Source organism: Erpetoichthys calabaricus, chromosome 18 (genome assembly GCF_900747795.2).
Source record: "Erpetoichthys calabaricus chromosome 18, fErpCal1.3, whole genome shotgun sequence".
Taxonomy (NCBI): Eukaryota; Metazoa; Chordata; class Cladistia; order Polypteriformes; family Polypteridae; genus Erpetoichthys; species Erpetoichthys calabaricus.
In genome coordinates, this window is record NC_041411.2 from 6,170,062 (window position 1) to 6,189,373 (window position 19,312).

General features: G+C 47.9%; 1 protein-coding gene across 2 annotated transcripts in view; it reads right to left on the reverse strand.

Moving 5' to 3' along the window:
• The window catches only part of cux2b (cut-like homeobox 2b), a 261,308-nt gene that overhangs the window by 33,443 nt on the left and 208,553 nt on the right, over window positions 1-19,312 (reverse strand). Inside the window, exons 5-10 of one of the 2 annotated variants that reach the window (XM_051921205.1) lie at window positions 8,964-9,101; window positions 7,348-7,471; window positions 4,435-4,523; window positions 2,867-2,933; window positions 2,341-2,389; window positions 1,842-1,946 (exon numbers count right to left, since the gene is read on the reverse strand). In XM_051921205.1, coding sequence (XP_051777165.1) covers window positions 1,842-1,946; window positions 2,341-2,389; window positions 2,867-2,933; window positions 4,435-4,523; window positions 7,348-7,471; window positions 8,964-9,101 — 572 coding nt within the window. Of the gene's footprint in view, window positions 1-1,841; window positions 1,947-2,340; window positions 2,390-2,866; window positions 2,934-4,434; window positions 4,524-7,347; window positions 7,475-8,963; window positions 9,102-19,312 lie in introns of both variants that reach the window. The other variant, XM_028825274.2, reaches the window with a different exon arrangement.

Here is a 19,312-nt window from a genome sequence, read left to right on the forward strand (position 1 = left end):
CCTGAGGTGCTAGAGGGCAGCACTCCTGTATCTCTGCTCCCATATATCAGGGAATGCTGGGAATGAGAGTCTGGTGAGAGACCCCTGCTGGGTTCCATGGGTGCCACCAGGGATTAGACTGTCCCGATTTTGGGAAGTTTCCTTCTGATTTGGAAATGCTTCCCTCAGGCTACCTGAAACCCGGGAGAGTTGGGAGAGGACCTGGACAACGCTCACCTGGGGGTGAAGAAGAAAAAAAGAGAAAGAACTGTATTGTTGTATACTCTATACAAATACAAATCTTATTATGGGATATATCATTTACTGTTAAATTCTACTCTGTACTTCTAAAATTTATATATTTTTTTTTTTTTATTTCTTACTATATTGAGGATTTGTTCTGTTCTGTGTATTGTATTGTATTGACCCCCTTCTTTTGACACCCACTGCACGCCCAATCTACCTGGAAAGGGGTCTCTCTTTGAACTGCCTTTCCCAAGGTTTCTTCCATTTTTCCCTACTAGGTTTTTTTGGGAGTTTTTCCTTGTCTTCTTAGAGAGTCAAGGCTGGGGGGCTGTCAAGAGGCAGGGCCTGTTAAAGCCCATTGCGGCACTTCCTGTGTGATTTTGGGCTATACAAAAATAAACTGTATTGTATTGTATTGTTGTGTTTTACTGAAACAAACGAAAAGAAGCCTGATAAAGGGACTTTGTTGGAATGATAAATGCAATGCATATGTCACTGTTGTGTGCCATGTGGTATGGGATTCATAAATGCAGTGTTAATGTTTGTGATGTGCCACCAGATAGAATGATAAATGCAATGCACATGTCTCTGTTATGTGCCATTTGGTATGGGATTCGTAAAAGCAGTGTTAATGTCTGTGGTGCATCTTCCATTGGAATGTACAGGATTTGTAAAAGCACTGTTAATGTTTCTGGTATGCCATCTGTTGGAATGACAAATGCAATGCACATGAATTTGCATTATGCCATTGGGTATGGGATTCATAAAAGCAGTGTTAATGTTTGTGATGCACCATTTGTTGGAATGATAAATGCAATTCATGTGTCTCTGTTAGATGCCATTTGGTATTGGATTCATAAAAGTAGTGTTAAAGTTTGTGATGTGCCATCTGTTGGAATGACAAATGCTATACATATGTATTTATGTTATGCCATGTGGTATTGGATTCGTAAAAGCAGTGTTAATGTGTGTAATGCTCCATTTGTTGGAATGATATATGCATTTCACATGTCTCTGTTATGTGCCATTTGGAATGGGATTTGTAAAACCAGCTTTAATGTTCGTGATGCGCCTTCCATTTGGAATGCGATTTGTAAAAGCAGCTTTAATGTTGGTGATATGCCATCTGTTGGTTTTTGTTATATCCAAGTAATCAATATCGATTTCAGTGTTAACATTTGTACTGCACTATGCAATGTACATGTCTCTGTTATATGCTATTTAGTATGGGATTCATAAAAGCAGAATTAATATTTGTGATGCATCATCTGATGGAATAACAAATGCACTGCATACGTATGTAATATGTGGTATGGTACTTGTAAAAGCAGAGTGAATGTTTGTGGTGCACCATTTGTTGGAATGACAACTGCACCACATACATGTGCACTATTTGGTGTGGGACTTGTAGAAGCGGAGTGAATGTTTGTGATGTGCCATCTGTTGTAATGAAAAATGTAATGCAGATGTCTCTGTTATATGCCATTTGGTATGGGATTCGTAAAAGCAGTGTTAATGTGTGTGATGTGCCATCTGTTGGAATGACAGAGCCACATCAACTGGCCAGACATACAGACATTCATCCTTTTCTTCAGGTGGAGAGCGTGGCTGCTTACCCCACTTGAACTTTTAACGGCGTGACATCCAAGGTGCGCAGTGCTGTTGACCGTTGCCAGCTGCTCTCTCAGGTTGTCGACTTCTCTCTGGGCAGCTTCAGCTCTCTGCAAACAGCAAGATGGCGCATTATCCTTCTTGAAGCAGCCAGAATTCAGGAAGGTTTCTCAGCCTGTGGGCTGAGGCCGACCCCAAATTTGAAAAGCCAATCACATTTGAAAGCCAGGATCTATGCTTTATCGGGACGCTTTCCTGGTGCACAGCACAGTTTCGGTAAACAAATAAAAAACCCGAAGAACTTGCTGCTGAAGTGTCACTTGCAGAAATCACAGACATGAAGCAATCAGTGGCACTTGAGGAAAGCCATCTGGCTGATGCCCTTGTCTCAGACGTGAACAGATTTGGTCTTGGAGTCGGCATAATTATAAAAAAAAAAAAAACCCTCCATGATTTGGGGGGGATCATTATGTAAATTACATGCAATCAGCACCGTTTTCTCACCTGATTTGCTTTCTCCAGATTTGTCATGATCAGCCCGACTTCCTCTGCCCTGCAAAATCAAAAAATGAGAAAATGCTCAGCTTTACTTTGGTGGGTCCTTCATCTGTTGGTCCATTCCCAGCCATGAATCCTAACTACGTGTGTCCGTGATTCTCGCCTCCAGCACTCTCTCAAACACTTTCTTGTTTTTTTCTTGGCAGTCTGATTGCCCGATTTGCTTCAGTGGACCACCACTACTTTTCCAAAATTCCAGTAGCCCAACCTTCCCAGACAATCCCGCGGCTCAGGTGTGCCAACGTTCCGGCTCCAGGATCTTCTGCTGTCTGGCCCCTTTTCAAATAGATGAAGCGCCCCAGCGGGCGGTTTAAGGGGGAGAGAGGACATTACACCAGGGTATCAGCCGTCGCTTCTTTCTCCCTCCAGAGCACCCAAAACAAACGACGGCCATCTCCGCCCGACTGAACTGATCAGCCAGCCCCAACAGACCCCCCCCCAAAGCGGGAGAAGGAAGCCGGCAGACACTTACTTGGAGGCTGCCTCTTCATCAGACTTGCATCTGAGATCCAGAAGCTCCCTCTGGGTGGTCACCAAAGCTGCAAAAGTTGAGAGATGAACACCATTTGTGACATTTGCCAAATAACGTACCACCCAAACTTTTCACCGTCCCACGTCTATCTAAACTAAATGGGGGTTTGCTTTGCCCGCCTTAACCATCTCCAAGCTGAAGGAGGGTCTTCATTAAAAACTTGGATCTGCCAGTCCAATCCGTGTCCTCCTGCCATTGTGGACCTCCTTGTTGGGAACCCTCAAACCCTGACCCTGAAGGTGATTCCTGTCCAATTTTTGTCGCTCTCTGGGATTTTCTGCCACACATGTAGCACCCAACAACAGTGCAGGATGGAACTCTTGCACTTTAACAGGTGGCAACTCATCTGAAGGTTAAGACTACATTCACGCTACTAAACAAGCGAAATAACGATTTCCATCCACACATGGTGTACGAAAACGATCTCCACCCACATCAGAACGCCCGAAAACGGCAATGAGGTGCGCCGGTCAGGCGTCTCATTGGCAGCTTGCGTATCCACAATGGCGAATACAGAAAACCGAAAACCGATGGGGTGGAAATCGTTATTGGGGGGCGCCGCACGAGTGCAGCGGCAGAGGACGCAGACTGAGGAGTCACGTCTGTGACAGTATGAACCAATCAGAGTGTGATTAAGAGTCTGCGTTTCCAAAACGGCTCGGGAGAGCGTTTTACAAAAGTCTCCGTGTTTCGGTGGGGTTAAAAACTACTAAGAACTCTAATCACTCTCTGATTGGTTCATGCTGATTACGTTGCCCTTCCCTGATTGGTTCATGCTGATTATGTTGCCCAGACTCTAATCGTACTCTGACTGGTTCATGCTAATTACGTTGCCCTTCCCTGATTGGTTCATGCTGATTATGTTGCCCAGACTCTAATCGCACTCTGACTGGTTCATGCTAATTACGTTGCCCTTCCCTGATTGGTTCCTGCTCGTTACGACGTCTCATTCTGTGATTGGTCCCCGTTGATGTCCAGGCTGCTCACCTGTGTCCCTCAAAAATACACAAAAGGCGAATCATCGACCGGTCGCTTCGGTTTTGTGGCTGGCGGTGTTACCATCCCTGCGAGGATTTTTCCACTGTAGGTGGACGGCTACAACATGCTGTCACACATGAGTGCATGGGGGGCAGACGGTGGGCTTAGTGGGGCATGATTTGCTGAAACAAGGGTTAGTGGGGTGCGCTCCCCTCCAAACCCTCTGAACCAAAGCCTGCCTAAATCCACCTTCCAGAACCTTCCCTATCAGTGACCTCACTTCCCCCCGGACACACCTCCTTCCTCCTCAGCTGCTTTGTACCCTCACTTCTCCATCCTAAGTGACTACTCGGCCCCCCACTGAGAACAGGAATTTGAACATATGGGGAGGAACCCCCAAAATCTTCGTCTTTCTTACCATGCATGGTTTTTTTTTTAGTGTGGGTGAAAATGCAAGTAACGCCTGTCTGCCGCACCCTCCTCAGGCGCCCGCCATCGCTACCACAAGAGGGGCTCCGCAGGACACCCACCTGTGTGAAGGACTTTGATTTTCTCTTCAGCTTCTCCCAGCCTGGAGGCCAACGTTTTCTGTGCTTCCTCAGTCCCTCGGTCCAACGCGCTTGATGAAGGGTAGAGAAATGTTGCGAATGAATGAACACTTCACCCAGTTGGTTTTCAGACCTCCCCCCACCCCCCCATTTATACTTGACGTTTGGTTAAAGGGGAGCACACTGGCCAGGGCAGCAACAGAGACCTCCAGGGAGGTAAAGTGAATGGTGCATTCAAGAAGTGGATTCACTTTCTGCTCACGTCCAACATTTGAATTTGGGTCCGTCGATCTACGCTCGATAAGCCGTAATGACAACATGAAGACGTTTTCTGTCTCATTTTTTGCAAATTTATCATAACTTTAAAAATGGAAATCTCTCATCCAAGAAAGGATTAAGACCCTTGTGATGGGACCGGGCCGTCAGCGAGCGCCTGAATAGGGGAGTGTGGCCCCTTTTATTGAGTCGTATGGATGCCCCATGAATTTGGGAACGCATCTCCCTACAGCGTCACCCTTGCAGCACCTATGGACCCCAGCAGGGCTGTGTTGCCAGAATTCATCTCCCAGCATGCCCTACTGGTTCCGTCCTGGGCACCAATATCCAGGGCTGCTGCCATCTAGCGTCCTGGGGAAATAAAGAGTCTCCAGTGGCATCTTCTCTCTTCAGTGAGCTGTTCGTCCATTCCCTTCTGCCCATTACTTGCGGGTGTGGAACTTCTCTGCTTCCCCCCTGGCTGGGATGCTTGTCTGCCCGCTAGTAGCCTCCCGTCCAGGTAAGGAACAATCCCCTCTTTTGATCGGGATGCCCGTCCAACCCATTTTGGCATTTACAGCCTTCATTCAGTAATTTGCAGAAGCCACTCTGGCAGCAATTCCAGCTTTGATTGGCCCCAGGTAAGACTCTACAAGCTTGGCACACCTGGATCTTCAACAATCGATCCCTCTCTTCCTGGCAGAACCCTATAAGCTCCATTAGACTAGACGGGAAGTGTCTGTGAAGTGCCATCTTCAGGTCTCACCACACACATTCTGCGGGGGTTTCCAGGACAACCAGAGTCACTCAAGTGTCAAAATGGTGGCTGTAGGCTTTGGGTCATCGTCACGATTAAAGATCTGAGATTGCATGCTCTCTGGAACAGGTTCCTCTCTGCATTTGCCTGCAGTCATGCTCTTCTCAATTCTGACCAGTCTCCTTGTTCCTGCACTACTCTAGCGTGATGCTGCCACCGCCATGACTTGTCCCCAAGCCACTCCAGCACAGACTTGGCTGAATGCTTTGGGTCACTGAACTGTCACACCAGTCTGAGGTCACAGATATTCTTCAAGGGCTTCTCTGCATTTGCATGCATTCTTGCTCCCCTCAATTCTGACCAATATCCTTGTCCCTGCACCACACCATGACTTGTGCCCAAGCCACCCCAACATTGTCTTGGCTAAATGCTTGGGGACATCAAACCATTGGCCCAGCCTGAAATTTCAGGCTTTCTTCAAAGGCCTTTCTGCATTTGTCTGTATTCTTGCTCCCCTCAATTCCAACCAGTTTCCATGTCCCCATACCCTGATGCTGCCACCACCATGACTTGTCCCAAAGCCACTCCAGCACTGTCTTGGCTGAATGCTTTGGGTCACTGAACTGTCACACCAGACTGAGGTCTCAGATTTCCTTCAAGGACCACTTTGTCCTCCCCTCAATTCTGTCTCCTTGCACCCCTATAACATGATGTTGCCACCACCATGCTTCACCATATGGATAATATCCAGCACGACCTGGTCTTCACCAGATATGGAGGTTAATTTTTGTCTCAGCAGACCAGAGAATCTTTGTTCTCAGGCATTCAGAGCTCAATAAATGACGCTGCTTATATCTGGATGCTCTACCAGAAATGCCCAATCGACGGAGTGCTGCTGGGAAAGACGTTGTCCTTCAGACAGGATCTCCCATCTCAGCAGAAGACCTCTGAAGCTCTGTAGCGATGGCTATTGGGTTGTTGGCCATATTCTTGCCTGGTAATCCCATCCCAAGATACTGCCATTAGGGTGCTTGACCGCTGGGATGGTCTTAGGCAGGTGACGTGGCACTGTCAATTTCTGCCTCATCGGACCAGAGCACCTTTCTTGTCTTCCATCTAGTCACTCTGCCATAAACGCCCGATTGGTGGAGAGCGGCTGAGATGATCGTTCTTTCCAGGCAGGTTCTCCCATCTCTGTTAGGGTGACCTCCCTTGCCAAGTTATTCAGTTTGCCAACTCTAGGAAGAGTCCAAATGTCTTCCACTTCCCCATTCACAAGCCCTAAAAAGCTTCAGAAATGGTTTGATCCCCATGCCCTGATCCATGCCTCACTTTCTACTCACAGGTCCACGTGTGCCTTACTAAGCCATGTGGCCACTGACTGAACAGGTGGACTCCAGTCAAGTTCTGGAAACATCTCAAGGAGAAGACTTACAGGAATGCAAAGCTTATAGAGGCCTAGGAAGAAGACACGAAGGGGGAACTGATGCCAAAGGGGGCTGAATGAGGGGTCGGAATATTTTTAATACCTGGGCAAACCTTTCTGAAAACACGCCGTCACTTTGTCATTATGGCTTATGGAGTGGAGACTGAGGGACACAAAGTGAATTTTGAACAATTTTAGCACAAGGCTGCAACATAACACACAGTAAAGAGAGTGGAGGGGTCGGAGTGCGTCCTGAAGGCACCCTGGTATCTTCTAAAGCAAACGCCTGTAAGACATTTTAAATAATCATTCAGCTTTTAAATACCACCAGAAAGTCCCCTTTCAAAATAAATATTGGTGGCTATGAACGTGAAGACCAACCCCTCCGTGTATTCTCATGAAGGGTCTCTCCTCTGTCACACGCACAGTAGACAGTGTCACTCCGCTACTCACGTACTTTTTTATTTGCCCTCCGTCCTTTGGCAAGTGGCTGTCACCAGGTTTAAGTGCCTTTCTGTTGGGGACAGTGGCCGAGAGCTCCTCCGTGGTGTGCAATCCGGTGATGGCGGAATCGTCAGACTCTTCTGGGGAACAAGGAATGCAAGAAGGGAAAGACAAAGGAGGTCTGTGAGCCCAAACACAATGAAGTTGGAAGAAATTCAGTGAGGTGTGGACAAGATGTTCAGAACAGAAGGCGGTTACTGTTGGTCATAATAGCACGGTCATCCAGCCATCCACTCATCTATCCATTTGTCCACCCATCTGTCCATATATCCACTGATCCATCCATCTATCCACCCATTGGTCCACCCATCCATCCATTTGTCCATTCATCTCTCCATCTATCCCCCGATCCATCCATCCACCCATTTGTTCACCTATCCACCCTCCCATTCATTCATCTGTCCCTCCATCTATCCATCCATCCATCCATCCATCCATTTGTCCATTCATCTGCCCATCAATCCATCCATCTATATATCCACCGATCCATCCTTTTGTCCATCTGTCCACCCATCTACCCACCTAAATGCCTAGTCATCCATCCATCCATCTAGCCATCCATCTGTCCATCTACCCATTCACCCATCCATCCACTTGCCCATTAATCTATCCATTCATCCATCAATCTGTCCATCCACCTACCCTTTCATACATCCATCCAGCTTGTCCATTCATCTGTCTGTCTACCATTCTACCTATCCATACATCCATCCATCTGTCCATCTATCCATCTACCTATCCATCCATCCATCCATCCATCTGTCCCTCCATCTGTCCACCATTCTTCCTATCTATCCATCCATCCATCCATTTGTACATCCATCCACCCATTCATTCATCCATCCATCTGTCCCTCCATCCATCCATCCATCCACCCATCCATCCATCCATCCTCTTGTCCATTCATCTGTTTCATCTATCCATCCATCCAACCATCCACCCACCTACCCATCCATCCTCTTGTCCATTCATCTGTCCATCTATCCATCTACCATTCCACCTATCCATTCATCCATACATCCATCTGTCCATCTATCCATCTACCTATCCATCCACCATTCTACCTATCCTTCCATCCATCTGTCCAACCATCCATCGCTCCATCTGTCCACCATTCTTCCTATCTATCCATCCATCTGTTCATCCATCCATCCATTTGTACATCCATCCACCCATTCATTCATCCATCTGTCCCTCCATCCATCCACCCATCCATCTGTCCCTCCATCATCCACCCATCCATCTCTCCCTCCATCAGGGCACCATAATGAGATTTCTTTGGAGAAGGGGAGTGAAACCCGCTGAAAATACGTACGACCCCCGATACGGCATACAGCTGATATTTTATGTTGGACCAGCAGCAACACACATGTGCAATTTCGTGAAACGTGGTTCCCCCCAATTTTGGGGGGATGAGAACAATGGTATTCATAGGGATTGTCACTGTTCCTCTTCTTCTACGCTGGGCCACCTTGAGGGATGCCCCCACTCATCTTTGCTTCTACTGCGACTTGAAAAAAAAAAAATGTGGCAGATACTTTTGTGTGGGATGACATGGGGGTCTCTTACCTGGGCTGCCGAGTCTCTCCAGGTGTTTGCTCCACTGTTGGCTGAGCTCCTTGACCGAGCAGCTCTCAGGCTGTCCCCCCTGTAGCTGCTGCAACCGCTCATCCAGACTGTGGGCCGCCTCTAGCACTGGCGCCGGATCTGACAACGGAGACAAACACAAGAGTTAGGTTGGTTGGTTCTTTTCAGGGGTCCCTCATAGCTGACCTGGTTGACACCAATCAGCAACCTTTGGAGGTATGGGCAGTGTGGGGCGCTGTGGCTAAAGGACCTGCGCTGGTATCCCGAAGGTTGCCGGTTTGAATCTCATTTATTGCCTAAAGGAATCCTACTCTGTTGGGCCTTTGAGCAAAAGCCCTTTAACCTGCAATTGCTCCAAATAACTCGGACTACCAAGAACTCTTTGGAGAGCAAGTGACAATGAATGACAAATTCCTGATATGGTCATGAAAGGATTACTGTAAGCCAAACAATTACGCCGCAGGCCCCCAAGAGCTCAGACACAAGAGCAGCTCACGTCTGTCTTTGAGAGCGCCAGCTAGGCAATGCCCGGCTCCGCCCCTCTGGCCACGGGGCACTCTGACCGCCAGGCACACGTTATCATAGATTCCATGGAATGATAAAATGGGAAACCTTGACAAAAATTCCCCCCAAAAAAATGTGGAGAGCACGTCACACACGGAGTCAGGAGCTGGCATTGGGGTCTGCAACAGAGAAGTACGACGCTTGTCCAATTTTCCCCCCTCACAGTAGCGCCCTCATCATGGGAGACACCTTGAGGGCTTCCATGATGGAAAGTACCTGCCGAACACAGGGGGTGGCGCTGTGGCCCAATGCCTCCTCTCACTTCCTCCCTCTCCACCGCTGACATCACTTCCTGGACCCGCCCCTTCCTGCAAGGAACCCACATGACGGGAAGTTCGGCCATTTAGAGTTCAGTTCTCTTCTGAGGTCCCTCCTGCCTTATTTCAGTTATACGGTGGGGGGGGGGGGGTCACCGCACACTCTGACGTTGTTCTGTCTCCTCTTTACAGCGTGTGCCAAAGGGGACTGGCGGGGTGACGCCTTTTCCTTCTTTCGAAGTTTTAACTCGTGCCCTTCGTTTACATAATCCTAGCACGCCCCCCTGAGGAGCAGTCGTGTAACGTGACGTACCCAACCAGTGAGATCAGCTACTCAGCAGCTCGTCCCCTCAAATGGGTCACAGAGTGGGCTCTATGTGCATGAGAGCTGACCACCAATGAATGTTTATCTGGAGGAACAATGCATAGAATAAGGAATGAGGAACGCGGGGGGCTTTGGAGCTCACAAACAGGAGAGGAGCTCGTCTGTCTGACGTCTCATACTTTACATCCCATCGCAGAACTGGAAAAAAGGGGGCTGAACTCGCCATAACCTGTTAACCCTTCGTACAGCACGCTGTTGGCTGTCACAGAAGGTGACAAGCAGGACTCGCTAAAGGTGGCACGCCCGGCGATTTTCAGCCACACGGTCGACGAGTCTGATGTACCCCAGGACTAGAAAACGTGCTCTGTGATCCAAAGGGGGGAACCACAACGTCACTTTCTCCGTCGGCCGATGGTGACAGAGCTCGGGCCTTAGAAGCGCACTCCGAATAGCAAGTCCGCGGTGCTCTTGAAGATGGTTGACGTGCTCGAGTTACGCTTTCTGCTGTGGCCTGCAGGGGGCGCACCAGCTCCCCAAACCCAACGCAGACTGACACAAGGCTTTTTAATTCGACTGTGGGAAACGCTTTCTGAGCATTTCCCACCAATGCACAGGTACAATAAAGCACTCAGCACTTTGTCTTCAGTCTCCTCTCGTCCTCGGACTCCGTCTCTGTCCTACTGCCTCATCCAACAGGGCGTTGCCCTCTTCCTCCCGACTCCCATAGTGGCCGGCAGCTTCTTTTAAGTAATCTCCGGAAGTAGTTCAAGGGGGGGTGAGCACTTCCTAGTAAGTTCCCAAAGCACCCCCCAGGTGAATTTCCCCGTGGGATTAATAAAGTATCTGTCTATCTAGGTGGCACCCAACCAGGACTGAGCCACAGAACTCCAATTCTCATGATGCCCTGAGGGCATCCATTCTTTGAGGGACTTCTAACCTGTCCTGGAAGTGCTTTCCTTCAGGCAATATCGGGGCACCGGATGTACCCCCAGCTCCGGAAGATGGAGGACAACACTCGCTAGACGTGTTCCTTCCATCCACCCATTTTCGGATGATATCTCTTTTCCCCACCACTTCCTCCAAGCCCTCCAGGGCTGAGGTGTTCCCAAACCAGGTGGGCAGTGTGTATTCTGGATCTGCCCTGAGGTCTCCCACCCTGAACCACCTTAAATGGCTCCTTTGGATGTCGAGGAGCTGCGGCTCTACTTCGAGCTCCTCCCGCATGTCTAGACTTCTCCCCCTTTCTCTCAGGCTGAGCACAGACCCCCAAAGGAAATTCACGTCAACCGAGTTCTTTCAGTCACTACCCTAAAGCTCACGAGCCAAGGTGAGGGTAGGAACGTAGATCGACCGGTTCACCGCCAGTACAACGTCCCTTTATCACTCACTCGTCAACAAGATCTCCTCTTCTTGAGGAAGCCCCTCATCCCCAACCTGGAGAGGGCAGACCACCCTCTTCTGGCTGAGGACCACGGACCACGGGGCTTGGAGGTGCCGATCCTCCTCCCAGCTGCCCAGTCCGCATCTGAGGCCACAGCCCGATGAAGCCAACAGGAGCCCGTCGTCCACAAAAAAGCAGCAGACTGCCATCCCGAGGCCACCAAGCTGCAGTCCCTCCACTCTGAGGCTCATAAAAAAGAGGAAGACAATCGGTGACAGTGGGCAGCAGCACACAATATCCATGCACAGGAGCAAAAATGAAGAAGAAGGTGCACATAAACAGCACAAGAAGAATGGAGACGTCAAGACGGGAATGTGAACCCCAGCCGGGGGGTCCATGACACTGTGTGCTGACAAGTGCCACCGTTAGAAGGCCAATTCACGTGTCTAGTGCTTCTGTCGCGGTGGGATGGAATGAAAGCGAAGGAGAAAACAAATTGGGCGGTGGTGGTGGTGGTGGGGGGGGGTTCAGGATAATGAGCTTGAAAAGAAGAACTCGGCCCCCTTTCCCAGCCCCCAAAAGAAGATGCTTGGCAACAGAGCAGCATGAGTCTGAAGCCCCAGGGGCCGACAAAGGGGGGCTGCCGCTTCTGTAGCTACAAGTCTCTGCTGCCTCATTTGATCATTTAAATGATTACGCCGGGACATCTCGAGAGACCCCTGCTGGCACTCCACCGTCCGGCACACTGCCTACACTGTAGGGGGGTGGCGGCTGAGGGTCCTCCAGGGGTACAGAGTCAAATCAGAGAGGCCGGCCTATCCGCCGAGGACGTCCCACACCTTTCACACGTCTGTCACACTCTTTAAGGCTCGCAGCATCTTCATGATGAGCCTGAGGGGTCAAAGTTAAAGAAGGGACAGCAGAAGGAGACGATCTGGCATCCCAGCTGGTGTGGACCCCACTCTCTTACTGATAATGGAAGGTCAGGGAGGGAATAATAACATCGCCCTTCCGTAACAGGACCCGGACGTGGAAGGACATTTCAGTGGGGCTGGCACCCTAACAACCATTGAATGACACCCAGGAAGGACCGTGTGACCATGGGTCGACTTCCTACTATGGGCAGAGTGTCCCCCTGTACACTGGGTGGCAGCATCCCCTCTGTCAAGAGACCCATGATGGATACCTGCAGAGCAGCATGGGAGTTGTGGCCCCCTGGGCCTGCCCTGTCGGGTTCTGGGGGCCACTTGGGTGAGCTGTCGGATGGAGAAGATACAGGGGCCCGAGTTTAAAGGGAGACCTGCACCTGGCTTGGGGGTGGGGGGGGGGGGTTATGGGAGTAGAAACGGAGCTGGACAACAGCAGGAGCCAAGGGAGAGTCTGACAGTATTATTGGGCAGTTGTGGGGGAGCCGCCACGACACTGAAGGAAGGGAGGAAGCCGGTAAAAGATACTCGTTATTATAAATAAAAGTGCTGGATTTGAACCAGGGACTCTGTGTGTTGTGTCTGGGGGTGACGGTGCTGAAACGCCCCCTAGAGGTCACCTCTATGTATCTTCTTTCATGTTCTGTGCTTTCTGTGGCTGGTAACCCCCCATGAGGCGGGGCCACCTGCCCATTTCCGTCAAGGGGCTGCCCTCAGTCTTTTGTCTCAAAGCTTTTGTCGCGTGTCCTGTATCTTGTGGGTGGTTCCTTAAGAGGCGGGGCCATCACAAACAAGGGGCTGCCCTCAGTCTTTTGTCTCAAAGCCTTTGTCATGTGTCTGGTGTCTTGTGGCTGATTCCCTAAGAGGCAGGGCCACTTGTCCATCACAATCAAGGGGCTGCCCACAGCCTTTACAGGGCAGTCCCTTGCGGTTCATTATGAATGTGCTCATGGTGCTGGTGAGTACTCCTGTGCTTTTTGCTTTGTTGATTATTCTGATTTTCTGGCTTTTTGTGATCACTTTGCCGCTGTGATTTCGTAATGGAGGTTGGGATTGCTTTACCTCCTGTGCCTTTCTGCTCATTTTTCTTTAATTTTACTTATAAAGATTCTGCACTGCCCTCTTTGCAGCTAGCCGGGGTTTGACGGTAGTTCCCCCTCTTGTGGGAATTTTTTTTTTTTTTTTGGAGTCACTGTGCTTTATAATTGACCAGTGGCCAAAAGGTATGGAACATGAGGGGGGGGGGGGGGGGGGAGTTCAGCCGGGCTGCTGCGAGACGTTCACGTGGACTGAAGTGACGCTCCACGAGGAGGTGCTGGCGAGTCCCGAATCGGCAGACAGCAGAGCCCACCCTGGTACTGAGGCAGTGTATGCAGGTGTGCTCAGGGCAGCCCGCCGTCTCCTGTCAGAGATGCACCATCATTAACTGGTCTCTGCTCAGTGGGGCGCACTATTATGTCTCCCCGGGCCTCTGTAATTACGCTTTGACATAATTAACCCAGCAAGCCCATTAGGCAAGCGCAGGCTAAAAATTCAGCTATAATTATTTGTTGTGCGCATGTTAATGAGCCCAGCTGTGCCACCATCGTACAACACGAACAAATTAATTTACAAGCCTATGCTGCTGATTTCACCCCCCCACCCCCCCGTCCCCAGCCGACACACACTCTCCAGTTGAACCCTGAAGGACAGCAGCTCTCCAAGCAGGGGTGGTCTTCTCGAAGGTCCTCGTTCAGGACGCATCCACTCGCCGCGCCTGTGCCGACATCAGGGCAGCACTACGGATTCTCAAGATGCTTTAAAGGAGCCGCTGAACGCAGGCCGGTGGACTTGGCACCCCGAACCCCCCCAACCCCGTCACGGTTTCACCGCCGCAGAGCAGACTGAGGATGAGCAGTGGCCCCCTCATTCACCCAGTGGGGGGAATCGGCAGCGCGGTCTGCATGGCACAGCTGCTCAAGTGCCCTCCTGTCACCTTGGAAAGAAAACACTGATGCCAGGACAAGACGGCGAATCACAGTGTGCCACCGGTAGTCTGTGAAAAACGGCGCCTTCTGAATAAATACGTTTAGAATTAGTCAGATGGGGGGCTTGTCAGGTCAGCAGTGACGTCCACTTGCTGCTTCCTCTGGACCCCCGGACCCTGGGAGCTGAGCTTCAGTGCAAGCGGCCTGGAAAAGCACACCTGCACTACACCACTGTGGCCATTAGGTGGGGCTGTTGAACAGCAAGCTGATAAATCCCACCGTGCCGTGGAGTGAGGGTGCGGTGGCCGGGGGGAGCAAACGGGCATAAAAGCCTGGACCACCCTGACAATGGGTGTCACACCGACATGCTAACTCTACTTTACATCTCCAAAGAAGCTCCCGGAGAAGGAAGATACTCGTCAAGAATCGGGAAAGTGTTTACATTTTGGCAGTGCTTTCTTATTCCCGATGCAAGTAACCGATTAAACGGCTCTCACGATTGAAGGCTTATTAAAGGCTGGTGAAAATGGAATTTGGAAAGCAGCAAAATAAACATTCATTTTTTAAAGTCTTCTAAACCTGGACTGATGTGAAATGAAATTCAAGATCCAGGCCGTCTGCGCCTGTGATACCCCGTGACCACCACGTACCCCGCAATGGTCAGATGGGGGCATCGGGTGGTCATACCGGGGATAAACCAGGGTGAGGGAGAGAGAGAGAGACACGGGCAAGAACAAAAGAATAAAAAACAAAACCAAAACGGGCAGTCGTTCATTAAAAGAAAACAACACAATGTCAAAAGTAGACGTGAGAGTGAAAAATCAGAAAAGTGTATGAATAAAGAGGAAAGAACAAAAGAGACATGGCGCCGACTCTAATCCTTCTCCCTCATCCAAGCTGCACGTAGGGTCTCAGGGGACTCCAAGGACAAACATTCCAGTCCTTTCCCATTTTCCTTCTCCAGGCCATCCAAAAAACAAAATGTCCAAACTCACAAAGTTCTCCTCACTTCTCAGTATTCCAGTGCAGTGTTTCACAAACTCCCGTTGTGAGCCACCAAGGTGAACTGAGCATGATCCGTCATTGCTACAATTGTTTGTGATGCACCATCTGTTGTAATCACATATGCAATGCATATGTCTCTGTTACATGCCATTTGGTATGGAATTTGTAAAAGCAGTGTTCATGTTGGTGATGCATCATCTGTTGGAATGACAAATGCGATGCATTTTATGGCTATAAATGTTTGTGATGCGCCATCTGTTGGAAAGACAAAGACATAGCAACCAGCCAGACACTTATTTTTATACTAGCTGTGCTACCTACCTGCCTAAGACAGGTTGAGATCAAAGTAATCAAAATAGACCTCGTTTACAGTGCACCATGCAATCTGTAAGTCTCTGTTATGTGCCATTTGGTATGGGTTTCGTAAAAGTAGTGTTAATGTTTATGATGTGCCATCTGTTGGAATGACAAATCCAATGCATTTTATTACTACAAATGATTGTGATGCCCCATGTGTCAGAATGTCAAATGGAAAGCATATGTTTCTGTTATATGCTATTTGCTCTGGGATTAATAAAAGTAGTGTTAATGTTTATGATGTGCTATCTGTTGGAATGACAAATCCAATGCATTTAATTACTGTTAATGATTGTGATGCACCATCTGTTGGAATGATAAATCCAATACATATGCCTCTGTTATATGCTATTTGGTATGGGAATTGTAAAAGCAATGTTAATGTTTGTGATGTGCCATCTGTTGGAATGATAGAGTACATATGTCCCTGATATATACCATTTGGTATGGGATTGATAAAAGTAGTATTAATATTTGTGATGGTTGTGCTGCTGCTTCACAGTAAGGAGACCTGGGTTCGCATCCCGGGTCCTCCCTGCATGGAGTTTGCATGTTCTCCCGTGTCTGCGTGGGTTTCCTCCGGGTGCTTCGCTTTCCTCCCACAGTCCAAAGACATGCAGGTTAGGTGCAGTGGCGATCTTAAATTGTCCCTATTGTGTGCTTGGTGTGTGTGTGTGCCCTGCAGTGGGCTGGTGCCCTTCCCGGGATTTGTTCCTGCCCTGTGCCCTATGCTGGCTGAGATTGGCTCCAGCAGACCCCTGTGACCCTGTGTTAGGATATACAAGGTTGGGTAGTGACTGACTGACTAATATTTATGATGCGCCATCTGTTGGAATGACAAATGAAATGCATAGTGTTCTGTTATATATATTTGGTATAGAATTAATAAAAGTAGTGTTAATGTTCATGATGTGCCATCTGTTGGAATGACAAATCCAATGCATGTTATTACTAGAAATGATTGTAATGCACCATCTGTCAAAATGACACAGACATGGCAGCTGGTACACAGAGACACTCATCCTTTTGTTAAGGTGGATTATGCAGCACATGGCCTGTTTCTTCTACAGTGAAGTCCAACTTCAGAAGGTTCCCCCTGTGCCCCAACTTCATGTATCAACTTTTAATTTCATGTGGCTGATTTTTTAAAGCAGCAAATACATTACCTCTCTCTAAAATTTTGGTTAACTCCCCCTAATCTCCAAAATATTCAAATTAATAGAATCTAGATTATATTCTAACCTGGAGATGAAACGTTTGTCCAACCAGAAACGAGGCAAAAACATAACAACCAGACCCTAAAGGCCAAAGCCTAACTACCATACACCAAAAAATTCAAATCAGACAGAGGGAGAAACGGAAACCAGAGACTAGGAGAAAGATTTACGTGTTTCGTTTGATAAACGTTTTGATCGAAATCACGGATATTGAATGAATCACACCGGCGAATTGCAGCGGATTTAAAGAGTCGCGCTGATGATGCCAGGTGTGGTGTGTCGTGCTATGTAGGTTCCATGGCAGCCGGAAGCCACATGCCAGTAACGGGAATTAATAACCTGGTGGAGTCTGACTGTAAACAAAATAATGTCGCTGCATTATTACATTCAGGAAAGAGATCTGTGAAGAAACCACATAGAAGGTGCGTAAAGAAAAGGCAGCCCAATTCCCACTTAATATACAGTTCAAAAATATATATTAAGAGTGAGTAATAAAAACATTCATGGGACGCGGAGCTTCATGCTATCTCAGTGCATTGCCATTAAGAATGAATCTTTTATTTCATATGCGGCCCTCTGTATTACCAGCCAGGGTTTTTTGACTGGATTTCCCCCTCTAGTGGGCATTTTTGGAAGTGACTGGGACTTTCCAGGGGCATAACATCAGGAAGGCACGTCTAGGGCTCTGGGCGCCAGTAGGCTTGGCTGCCTCTCCCACCTGCCAGTTTGAAGGGTATGTGTTGGGGGGGAGGCGGTGGTTGGCTTTGAGGAAGGGTAATTATTTCATCATACCAATTTAGTAAATAACTGATCACAAAAAAAATAACTTTGGTTAACTCTCAACACGCCTGCATCTGGTCGAACCTAAGTCTTCACTTAACAACACTAAGAGTGAAAAAAGACCCCTAAGTAATAAAAAATAAATGAAATAACCCACTCACAATGAACAGTAATAAAGGCAAGAAGATTAAGTAGTCTGTGGTTGTCACTGAATTAAAAATACATGAACGAGAGAGGCCACTGCCTCCATAAACAGAGAGAGCGTGAGAGCGCCGAGGGTCCGGACTCAGGGCTCCCCGGTCTTGCCCACCGCATCCCAGGGATCGACGCACACTCAATAAAACAGCAGCTGCACCGTGACGCCATCTTCAATCGCGCTTGACTGCGGCCCCTCACAACAAGGCCCGGCCGTAAATAACATATGCCCACCGTGTGTACTGCGAATTCAAGCGAATTCCATTTGTGAAGCACTCGATACAAGTGTTCTCTGTCAAAGGCGCTATATAAGTGAAGATCACTCCTTTTTTTAAGGCAAAAATAGAAAAGAAAAACAAAAGATTCATGTAATGGAACAATAAACATGTTCCTGTAAGCATTACTGTAAGGAGATATTGCATACACTGGATTCTGCAAAATATTTTATATCAGTCTTTAGTATAAAAGGTGCTCGGAAATTTGGGTTATAAATTGACCTGTTTGTATGGAATGATTACAATGAAAATTAATAAAATAAAAATATAAAAAAAAAAAGGTGCTCGGAAAGCAATGATTGTGTGACATTAAAACAATTATGAAATGTATCATACAGAATATAGAAAACTAGCTGTGCTACCTGTCTAAGACCAGCCACCCTACAAACATCTGTGATGCACCATCTGCTGGAAATGCACATGCAATGAATATGTTTCTGCCATATGCCAGTTGGCATAGGATTCGTTAAAGCAGTGTTAATGTTTGTGATGTACCATCTGTTGGAATTGAAAATGCAATTCATTTTATTACTACAGATATTTGCAATGTGCCAACTGTTGGAATGACAAAGGCAATGCATTTTATTACTACAATTGTTTGTGATGCGCCATGTGTTGGAAAGACAAACGTGATGCATTTTATTAATACCAATGTTTATGATGTGCCATCTGTTGAAATGACAAATGCAATGCATTTTACACTACAAATATATGTGATGCACCATCTGTTGGAATGAAAGAGATATAGCAACTGGATAGATACACAGATACACAGACATAGAGACACTTATCCTTTCACTAGCTGTGCCACCTGTCTAAGACCAGCCATCCTACAAACGTTTGTGATATGCCATCTGTTGGAATGACACATGCAATACATATGTTTCTGTCATATGCCAATTGGTATAGGATTTGTTAAAGCAGTGTTAATGTTTGTGATGTACCATCTGTTGGAATTGAAAATGTAATTCATTTTATTACTACAAATATTTGTGATGTGCCAACTGTTGGAATGAAAAATGCGATGCATTTTATTACTACAAATGTTTGTGATGTGCCATCTGTTGGAATGAAAGAGATAT